The sequence below is a fragment of the Mastomys coucha genome, unplaced genomic scaffold, assembly GCF_008632895.1.
Source record: "Mastomys coucha isolate ucsf_1 unplaced genomic scaffold, UCSF_Mcou_1 pScaffold22, whole genome shotgun sequence".
In the NCBI taxonomy this organism is placed as follows: Eukaryota; Metazoa; Chordata; class Mammalia; order Rodentia; family Muridae; genus Mastomys; species Mastomys coucha.
In genome coordinates, this window is record NW_022196905.1 from 249,548,247 (window position 1) to 249,559,672 (window position 11,426).

The 11,426-nt window shown below is 47.4% G+C and overlaps 1 protein-coding gene across 1 annotated transcript in view; it reads right to left on the reverse strand.

Annotated features, from left to right (window-relative positions):
• Positions 1–3,012: 3,012 nt before the first annotated feature.
• The window catches only part of Fa2h (fatty acid 2-hydroxylase), a 53,970-nt gene continuing 45,556 nt past the window's right edge, over positions 3,013–11,426 (reverse strand). The window contains exons 5-7 of the mRNA XM_031341459.1: positions 7,001–7,173; positions 6,117–6,369; positions 3,013–4,403 (exon numbers count right to left, since the gene is read on the reverse strand). Coding sequence (XP_031197319.1) covers positions 4,324–4,403; positions 6,117–6,369; positions 7,001–7,173 — 506 coding nt within the window. The 3' untranslated portion in view covers positions 3,013–4,323. The remainder of the gene's footprint in view (positions 4,404–6,116; positions 6,370–7,000; positions 7,174–11,426) is intronic.

Below are 11,426 nucleotides of genomic sequence, written 5' to 3' on the forward strand. Positions count from 1 at the left end.
TATTTTATGTGTATGAGTACACTGTAGCTGTACACAGATGGCCGTGAGCCATCATGTGTGTGGCTGATGGGAATTGAACTCAGGACCTCTTGCCAGCCCCGCTTGCTCCCTCCCCACTTGCTCCGACATAATTCATTGTAGGTGTCTTCAGATGCACCAGAAGAGGGCGTCAGATCTCATTACGGGTGGTTGTGAGCCACCATGTGGTTGCTGGGATCCGAACTCAGGACCTTCGGAAGAGCAGTCAGTGCTCTTACCCGCTGAGCCATCTTGCCAGCCCAAACCTCTTTTCTTAATAAGGTACCTACTCTCAGGCATTTTGTTATAGCTCCACAAAAGACTAAGGCAGTTGGATAACAGGGGTAGCTTATAAATCACTGTCTAGGTGATGCCCCCAAAGACAACCCTAAGCCAATGGGGGAAGGGAGTGACTAGTGCATGAAGACCCTGGTGTCTTGTCTTCAAGGAGATGAACCTGGCATGTTTATCCAATGCTTCTCAAAGCCCCCCCTCCCCAACTGTTCCTGACCTCTGAATCACGTCTGGGCCATCTTCACTGCTGTTCTTGTTGGAGGTTTTGCAATCCAGGGAGCCTAAAAGAACTTAGGATCCCCTCCTTTATGTGTTAGCCAGAACAAGAGATTTCCTTCTTTCTGTGTTCTTCAAGCTCACGCTTGTGGGGGACCAAGATAGGAGTTCCAGCATTTTCCAAGCTTTACACTTATTCTGTGATGTGTTACAGATACAACTCATTCATTTGGCAGAATACCTGTGAAGGAAACTCCAGCTACTGAGGCTGTTTGGAAATCCATATGACAGTGACCATTTCCTGCTGAGTAGATGAGACAGCAAAGTCAGTCAAGAGAACAAGACGGGAAGTTTTAAAAGGAATCACATAAGTGTGGTTTCTAAACAGGGACTATGAGGACTATCCTAACAAGGCGGGGCTGCATGCTGCCACCAGAGGGCAGCAGAGACCAGGGACCAGAAAAAGAGGCAAAAACCCAGATGTTACTTGGTAGATCTGATGGAGACAAGGTGGACTTATACTGGGCTTTGCTACAAGTTGCTTATTATTCTGGGTACAAGACACAGGGATACAAAGTTCAAAGCAGAGATCAGAGTCCAGAGCTAAAGTAAAAATGCAATAGAACAGAATTGAGCCGGTAGTTCCTCCAAAGATCCAATGGTCTGGGGAGTGCTAACACCTGGCTAGGGATAGGTGTTCAAAAGAGAATCAGGCAAGGACAGACAATTGCTAGATCATTAAAAGACAACGTGTGCTGGGCGGTGGTGGCGCACGCCTTTAATCCCAGCACTTGGGAGGCAGAGGCAGGCGGATTTCTGAGTTCGAGGGCCAGCCTGGTCTACAGAGTGAGTTCCAGGACAGCCAGGGCTACACAGAGAAACCCTGTCTCGAAAAAAAAAAAAAAAAAAAAAAAGACAACGTGTGTATTTGCTTTGTTCTGATCAGGATTTAAACAGTTCTTTTGAGCAAGTTTTCTTGAATTTCTGCTGAGGTTGGATAGATTGTTTAAGTGCTGTTGCCCTTGGCAACCCCCTGTAGCCTGCGTTTCTACTTGGTGGGTTCTTTTTTCTTCCACCCTTCTTCACTCCATTTCTTCCACTGTTTCAACCCCCTAACACTAGATAGGAGAGGAAAAAAAGGATAGAGAGGGAAAGCCGGCGATGTTATTGTTAGGCTACTTCCTGCTGCATAGGGGTGTCAAGTTCCTTGGGGGCAAATTTGATCTTCAGGATATTTAATTTCTTCTTGTTCTTGTTTCTTCTTTGCACAGGACTGCCTAAAAAAAAAAAAAAAAAACTGACAGCCCACTCTTGGGGCCTTTACATACCCTCTGAAGAGTCCCCAGAATTGCCATAGTCACACAATCACACTGTCAAAATGGCGCCCCCCCCAAAAAAAGAATGAGGGATTCTGGGAGATGCTGTCTTTTGTATATGTTTATATGTTTATTTGTTTATGTTTGGTTTTTATATTTATTTATTTATTTTGGTTTTTCGAGACAGGGTTTCTCTGTATAGCTCTGGCTGTCCTGGAACTCACTCTGTAGACCAGGCTGGCCTCGAACTCAGAAATCTGCCTGCCTCTGCCTCCCAAGTTCTGGGATTAAAGTTATTTTTATTTTTTTTAAAAGATTTATTTATGGGCTGGAGAGATGGCTCAGCGGTTAAGAGCACTGACTGCTCTTCCAAAGGTTCTGAGTTCAAATCCCAGCAACCACATGGTGGCTCACAACCATTTATGATGGGGATCTGATGCCCTCTTCTGGTGTGTCTGAAGAGAGCTGCAGTGTGCTCACATACATTTAATAAATCTTTTTTTTTTAAAGATTTATTTATTGTATGTAGGTACATTGTTGCTGTCTTCAGACACTCCAGAAGAGGGTGTCAGATCCCATTACAGATGGTTGTGAGCCACCATGTATGTGGTCGCTGGGAATTGAACTCAGGACCTGTGGAAGAGCAGTCAGTGCTCTTAACCATTGAGCCATCTCTTCAGCCCCATTTTTTATTTTTATATGTTTATTGAAATCATGATCTCACAGCAGCTGTGGTCACCCCCTGTACAACCTCCCCAGGATCAAGTTAGCCAGAATCCCAACACAGGTGAGGGAGATGATTGCTGGGCTAGAGTTTATACTGAGGAGCTGTGGGCAGTGGAGAGTTGTTGAGGGACAGAGAACTTTTTGGTTTTTCATTGTTTGTTTGTGTTTTGAGACGGGTTTCTCTGTGTAGCCCTGGCTGTCCTGGAACTTACTTTGTAGACCCAACAGGTATTGAACTCAAGACACCCACTTGCTTCTGCCTCTGCTGGGATTAAAGGCATGCACTATGACACCCAGCCTGTCAGCTTCTTATCATTGCATTGCCCAGCAACTGGGTACAACTTGCACAGTGTGATAACATCTTCCTCCTTCTAGACCAGTGTCCCATCTTCCCAGTGATGACAGAGTCCAGTCACCATCAACAAACACCAATGGGTCTTGGTTGGTTTCTTCTCAATGTTTTATTTTTCAAAATATACACTTTATTTACATCTTTATTTCACAACTGCAGTTTTGTATATTTATCCCAAAATCTCTAGATAGCTTCACCGTAAACAGTACAAATCATAGACTGGTCACACTGCCTCTCTTTAGTCTTTGCACCCATTGGGTTTTTGACAAGTTTCAAGTAGTAATCGCTTGTGGGTAAGAAAGGAACAAGAAGGAAGGCAAGATGATTTTTTTTTTTTTACATAAGCTCAATACATAGGATTAGAAAGGGCCATCTGACCAGCTACTTCATTTGGAGCCAGATTAAAAATATTTATGTAGCTTATAAATAAGACTAGGGAGCAGTGAGGGCTCTGGTTACAAGGAAGGACGGTCTGGGGGGAGAGAAGGGTGATAAGGCACCACATAAAGGCCCCTTCTTGGCTTCAGGAGGCACTGCTGGGAGGGTCCTGAGTGGGGGCAGCTTTCTACCTGTGCAGGTGGGGGCCTGTGCAAGTATGGTCGGGACTAGGGTGGGGCTCTCACCAACGCACACTTCTCCAGCCTCTGTTGGGGAGCAGTTTTGTGGTTTGTGGGGAGAAGGGAGACAGAAAGCGGCTGTTGATTCCCAAAGACAAGGGCCAGGGCTCCTGTCAGCCTTGCAGAGGAGGCCAGCCACCCTCGTGCTTTCTGCCCAGGTAGACAAGTGCTGGATTACTTCCGCTGAGGCACCTGATAGTACAGCTGGTATCTGGGGTTGGCAGGGCCCAGAATGGCTTTCCTGGGGTCTAGGAATGGCCTGTGGGAGGCATCATGCTGTCTCTTCTTGGAATAGCCCTTCATTTACTTCTGAATCATCAAACGCTCTCAAGAAAGGACAAGAGAGGACGATGTGGCCACAGGCCTGCACACCATGCTTCTGCTGTGACACCGGTCCCTCTGCTGCATGTGGAAGCTCCCAGGGAGCCCAGGGTTCTAAGGCACAGGTGGGGTCAGTTTCCTTCATGCCCCTTGGGGCCACTGTCTGGACCCTGAAACAGCACTGAGGGCTGAAGCGTAGGCAGGAATGCCAATGGGGAGGTCATCATTCTCTGGGAATGAGCCAGTCCCCAAGAGCCGCTCGGCTAACAAGAGGATGCTATCCTCACACAGTAAGCCAGAAGGGAAGTCCTGCTTTCAGGTCTCTACCAAGCCCCAGGGCTAGACAGAGCCCATCCTGCCTGGCCAAGCTGACCTCAGCAGGTCTGGGTAGCGGTGGGGGGGTGGTAGGACAGGGGTAGGGGCTGGGGATAGACCGAGGGCAGAACAGAGGGTCTAGGGGTTGTCACTGCATCTTCGGGTGGGTTTCCTCTGGAATGAGGGTGTGGAAAAAGTAATCCCACAGTTTAGTGCTGATGCCAAACCCTGCAGAGGGAGACAAACAGTTCAGAGGGTGAGGTGCTGGCAGAAGAGAAGGAGGACTTTACCTGGGGAGGGAGAGCTAGGGAAGACTCAGCACCCAGGGACCAAAGACCAAACACCTGTGTTTGTGCTGTTCCTGGGTTGGCCTGGCCCTACCCATATTCCCAGGTCTCCCTCACCCCCATCCCTGAGCTTCCCTCTCTTCCTGGCTGAGACAAGTCCATTCCTATCCCCGGGAGTTGTGCCTGGAATCCCTGCTTCCTAGACAGCAGCCACTGCCTTCTTTTCATTCGGTCTCAGCTCCAGTGACTCCTGCAGAGACCTGTTCCTTGAATTACATTATCTGGGCTTTACATGCCAGCATGGTAGCTATGAGCCTCACTTGATTAATGGGAGTGTGGCTAGGATCTTCTGAGGAACTCATTTCTGATTTTACCCAATTCAAATTATTTTAAGTTTTGATGTGAACTCAAATATTTGACTCACTTACTGGATAACTCAGAAGTATGTTTGAAGCAACTTATATTGGTGAATCTGTATTATCATAATTATTAATTGTTACCATATATGTGCATTGGTATCTTTCCTGTATATATGTCTGTGTGGGAGCATCAGATCCCCTGGAACTAGAGTCACAGACAATTGTGAGCTGCCAGGTAGGTGCTGGGAATTGAACCCTGGTCCTCTGGAAAGACAGCACATCTGTCTTTTTAATTACAGATTTTTATAGATCAAGTATTTCTGATGAAAACTTAGCATATGAATTGAGACGTGTTCTCAGTACAAAATTGACTTAGTATAAGAGAATGTAAGCTGGGGCTGGTGAGATGGCTCAGTGGGTAAAAGCACTGGCTGAAGACAGCTACAGTGTACTTAAATAAATAAATAAGTACATAATAAATAAGCTGTCCTCAGACACTCCAGAAGAGGGCGTCAGATCTTGTTACAGATAGTTGTGAGCCACTACGTGGTTGCTGGGATTTGAACTCAGAACCCTCAAAAGAGTAATCAGTGTTCTTAACAACTGAGCCAGCTTTCCAGCCCCATACTTATTTATAATATAATAAATAAATCTTTGGGCTGGAGCGAGCAAGGACTGAGCAAGCGGGGTCTACCAGAGCAAGTGGGGTTGACCAGAGCGAGCAGAGGTCCTAAAAGTCAATTCCCAACAACCAGATGAAGGCTCACAACTATCTGCACAGCTATAGTGTGTACTCATGTACATGAAATAAATAAATAAATCTTAGAAAAAGAATGTAAGCTAACTCATATATATGGTATTTATGTTAATTACAAGATGGGTAATATTTGGTTATGCTGGTTAAGTATATCATAATTTTTTTTTTTTCTGTTTTGTTTGAGACAGAGTCTCACTATATAGCTCTGGTTGGACTAGAACTTCCTATGTAGAGCAAGCTAACCTGGAACTCACAGAGATCTTCCTGCCTTAGGCTTCAGAGTACTGGGTTTAAAGGCATGCACCACCACCTCCCAGCCCAATGCTTTCTCGACTTCTTTTCTTTATGACACTTAACTCCTGCCTGGGTTAATCTTTGCCATGTGTTGGTTTCCTTGCTTGCCCGTCTCTGCATAGCTGTCTATACAAATGAGCCCTCTGAATATGCCATTCCCTGAATGGAGCCTGGCTCTAAGTTGGGGCTGAATCTGCCAAATATGTCAATAAACAAAAATAAAGGCCGGGAGGCCCAGCCTTACCTGATTTCTGGTATTCAAAGTGATGCTTGACGTGGTGGGCCTTCATGTTGTACAGGTAGGAACCCTTGTGTGGTGAGCCAAAGTGCAGGTAGTAATGGGTCATGTCATAGAGGACATAGCCCAGGAGACCCCCAGCAAAGAGGATGCCTGCCACGGCCTCAGGCAGAATGAGCCTCAGGAACACATAGAAGAAGGCAACCACTACAGAGGCTGGCACTGGGGGGAAGACCAGACGGGAGCCATCAAAGGGTGCCTGTTGGCAGAGAGGTGCAGGTGTCAGAGGCAGCCCAAGGCCAGGGGCCTATTTGTGGCTGTGGCATGTCGACGTGGAGATGCTTCTTATAAAAAACGGAGTGGAGCCGCAGGGTGCTCCAATGAGGGGATAGTGACCTGCCCTGCAAAGGCTTGGTATCTTTGTTTCTTTTGAGACAGGTAGGTCAACATGCCTGAAAGACCCAGATAAAGTATCCCGTTCCTTATCTGATAGTCAGGATAGGACATGGCAAACTTCCCAAGGGCACACACCATTTCCTCAGACCACTTGGGTTTTGTCTGTTTTGTTCATTGAAATCTGGTTCAATACCTAGAGTAATTCCAAGAGCACTGCTGGGTGAATGGATGAGTCGTGAGCTTTAAAGATGATGACAGATCTGGGTGATACCTGTGTGCACACTAGAGCACGTACACACCTGATACACATGGTCCCTACCTGGCTCGGATCAGAACATCCAACCCAGCCTCCCCTCTGAGAAATCTCAAGCGTTCTTGGTTTTCATGACTTCCAGCCCAGAACCGGATTCTCGGGAAAGGCTCCTGGGAGCTGGTGGTAGCCTCAGGGCTTCGCTACATGTGCTGGGGCATGGAGTGGGACCCGCCCTGCTCACCTTGTGGTGCTGGCCATGCATGACAAAATGCAGCATGATGAGGTAATGGCTATTGCTGGGGGGCTTCATATGGAACAGGAAGCGGTGGATGACGTACTCCACAAGGGTCCAGATAAGCATGCCCAGCACGAAGAGGCCTATGAACACCGACTCTGGCACCATCATCGAATAATCTGCAGCGGAGAGAGGTAGTCAGCGTTGATGAATGCTGTGCACACCTGTGCCTGGTGGCTCCAGAGTCCTGGACCTGTCACCCAGGCTAACTTGGGTGTTGTGGCCCTCTGCCTAGTAGCTGTGGGCAAGCCACACCGAAAAGCCCTGTGGTAAGGTGGGAAGAAGGCTGTGTAGTGGGCTTGGGAAGGGCTCTTTATTAGAGTGATAGTTATTGATCAGAGAGCCAATGTTTTCCATTGGGGACTGGAGGAGGCACAGCTCTGGCTGAGTGCTGAATCTCTACCTGGAAGGGTGACCTGGCGGTATAGGGGAAGGAAAGGAGACCATCTTGAAAGAGCCGCCAGAGCCAGGAGTCACTGATGGAGGAAATGAGCAACTGGGGACCATGTGTAAAGGTCACATGGGCAGGAAGGACAGGAAAGCCTAAATACAGAAATGTCAACAGACTTGAAATCACAGTGTCTGAGGGGAAAGGTCAGCCTGACTGGATGTGGAGAGGCTGTCCAGGTGTCTTCAGGGGCAGAGTCCTTGAGATCCTGCCCTCTGATGACATCCTGCAGGTCTTTGGCCTCTAGGAGACTGCAACTCAAGCCCTTTCTGCACTCGACTAGGCTCCTGTGTCTGTCTCACCTTCTTGGCTTTCCCCCCTTTGATGGTTAGTGTTCATTGTCAACCTGACTGGGTTTAATATCTGTCTCCATGGAAATGCACCTCTGTGTGTTTCTGTGAGGGTGTTTCCAGAAACATGTATACTGAACGGGGAAGAGCGATCCTGAGTGTGGGTCACACCGTCTCCTGGGCTGGAGTAAAGAGAAGTGAGCCGAGCAGCACTCATCTCTCCTGCTCCCTGCCTGTGGGCATGATGAAATGACCATGCCCCTGCTCCAAGAACTCCCAGCCTTGATGGACTAGCCTCAAACTGGGAAGCTCTTGTAAGGCATTGTGTCAGAGCAATTAGGAAGTTAATTACACATCCCTCTTCCTCACTACTGCTTTAGCTACACATTTTCTCCTTCGCCCTCTCCCTCCCTTTCTTTCTCTCTCAAAATAGCCTTATTATAAGATATAATCTTAAGGGGCTGTAGAGATGGCTCAGTGGTTAGGAACACTGACTGCTCTTCCAGAGGTCCTGAGTTCAATTCCCAGCAACCACACAGTGGCTTCCAACCATCTGTAATGGATCTGATGCCCTCTTCTGGTGTGTCTGAAGACAGTGTACTCACATACATAAAATAAATAAGTAAAAAATAATATTTTTATTATATATACATATATAATCTTAAGCAGAACATAATGGCATGCCTGTAATGCCTATAATTCCAATAACTGGGAGGCTGAGGCAGAAGGATCATTAGTTTAAAACCAGTTTGGGCAACACAATGAGAGCCTGTCTCAAAAAATATTCTTTTCGGGCGGTGGTGGCGCATGCCTTTAATCCCAGCACTTGGGAGGCAGAAGCAGGTGGATTTCTGAGTTCGAGGCCAGCCTGGTCTACAGAGTGAGTTCCAGGACAGCCAGGACTACACAGAGAAACCCTGTCTCGAAAACAAAACAAACAAAACAAAATATTCTTTTTTTATTTTTATTTATTTTTTTTTTTTGTTTGAGACAGGGTTTCTCTGTGTAGGCCTGGCTGTCCTGGAACTCATTCTGTAGACCAGGCTGGCCTCGAACTCAGAAATCCGCCTGCCTCTGCCTCCCAAGTGCTGGGATTAAAGGCGTGCGCCACCACTGCCCAGCTCAAAAAATATTCTTGTATCACACATTTTACCCATAAAGAGATGCTCAGTTGGTTTGTTGTTGTTGTTCTTTTTTTTTCTTTTTAGCAGATTTTGAGTTGTGTGTCCATCATCATTCAAGAGTTGGGACTGGATGTCCCTTCTCAGCTCTACTGTGGAAACTATGCCTCTGTCCCTTGGATTGAAGCTTTCACTCTCCAAACTGTTCGCTGAGTTTAATCACAGGCTAGCAACCCCCAGATCTATACTTCCACCCCACTTTTGGTTGGCCACTTGCCACTGTGTATTCGCACATGGTACGCACAGGACCCCAGAACTAACCCTTCCTAAATGAAGCTGACTGTGTTCCTCTTCCTTTAGCCTTCGCCCCCTGAGGCTAGTCACTGGGGTGTCCTCCTCGGGAGATACCCACATGTTACCAAAGCCTTACGTTATCTTCCTACTTCCAACAGAGACCAGGACCTGCCACCCCAGCCACTTCAGATCTTGGCAAAGTGAAAGAAGCCACAGGCAAGGGCCACAGAGTGCTTGCTTCCATTTATGTGAAAGTCCAGACTAAGTACATCTGTGGACACAGAAAGAGTGGAAGTCACTGTGGGGAGGAGGGTGGAGAACTGGGAGCAACTGGGTTTCCTTCTGAGGCATTATGATGCTTGGAACTAGATAGGGATAGTGCCCGAACTGAAGGCTACTGAGCTATTCAAATTAAAACAGTTTCATGATATGTGAATCTCATCTCCACTAGCATTTGTCCGTTTCCTTATTATTATCGAGATAGCCTCCCTATAAGCATATGGCTTGTGGAGGAGGAGGAGGAGAAGGAGGAGGAGGAGGAGGTAGTTGTTTTTCCTGACAGCTTCTTTAGTGCTAAAATTATAGCCATGCACCACCATGCCCCATCTGTAATTTAAATCTATTTGTCTACCCACTCATCCATCCTAGCTCACTATTTTTCTTTCTAGGTATTTATTTATTTACTCATTTTAAAGATGTATTTATTTTATATATGTGAATACACTGTCACTGTCTTCAGACACACCAGAAGAGGGCATCAGATCCCATTACAGATGGTTGTGAGCCACCATGTGGTTGCTGGAAATTGAACTCAGGACCTCTGGAAGAGCAGCCAGTCCTCTTAACCACTGAGCCATCTCTCCAGCCCCGATATTTAAGTGTGCGTGTGTGCGCACACACACACACACACACATGCTGCTGCACAAGGAAACCAGAGGTGTCTGATGTCTTGGATCTAGAATTATGGAAAGGCCACCAGCTGCCTGACATGGGTGCTGGGACCGACCTCAAGTCTTCTGCTAGAGCAGCACACACTTGTTGGTCACTGTGCCATCACTTCAACCCCATGTCACGGTTCTGAATCCCACTACCTTACCACCTATTGGCTCCCAGGGCAGTCAGAACTCCACCCCTGTTTCTAGACCTTGTTAAGTCATTCTGTGATACCTCATGGCCTTTGGCCAAAGTTAGTCCTCCCCACACAACATTCTATGTCCCTCAAGTCCTGTCTTTCCAGAAATGTCACCTGTACGGAGGCCCAGTCAAAGCACCAGTGGTTCCTTAGATATGCCATGTCATTTTCTCCAGCACACACAATTTTGCTGATGCTCTCTTCCTTGGAGTCCCCCTGCCTTGTTTTAATCCTTGGTGATCAGCCCACATGGCCCACGCAGATGTCTCCACCCACTTCTGGCTGGCTTGTGCATCCTGCTCTGCCCTCTGGTACCACTCTCAAGCATTAGGTACTGCCATTTGCCCCTACGTGTCAGCAAGTTTTTTATGAGTGAATACTTTTCTATGTGTTCAGTGCTTAACACAGAGGGTTCACAGAGACTTATCGGAAGAGAAGATGGGTAGAGAAGACCACTGTAGGCTTGTGCCTGCATGAACTTTGATCTGGGCAAGGTTGTTTGTACACTGTAGGCAGGCCCAGGCACAATAGCTAGGGGGCTGTAGAGGGAGGGAGGCATCCTGAGCAGACGGGAAGCAGGAATGACCACTAACTTTTTGCCTAGACTCAGACTGTTCTTATTTACATTAGTGTTCCCAGAGCTGCTCTGTCATGTTGACAAATGACTCGGAGTGAGTCTCCAGGTGCTCAGGAATTACCCTTCCCCTGGGAATGAACATGAGATGCAGCTCCATCGACTCCCATAGGTCTCATAGGCTCCACCCCTCTCTGAAGCTGGTGTCCCCCTTAAGCTTATAGTAGGCCCCAACCTTCTACCTTCTCTTTATTTCTTTCAGGACGTTATTTGTCCAGCAGCTGCAATGGGACCCCACTGAGTGTCCCTTTACCTGGCGCTTTGAGAGTTCTTATTTGCTCTGCCTGTGACTTGTGTCTTGCATGGTGATCAGCGGGGTGAGGAGTGCACGAAGCATCGTATCTCTCATGCCATGGTTGCTGGCACGGTGGCCACAGGCTTAATAGCCTGCCACACTGGACCTTTTTTTTTTTGGTTTTTCGAGACAGGGTTTCTCTGTATAACCCTGGCTGT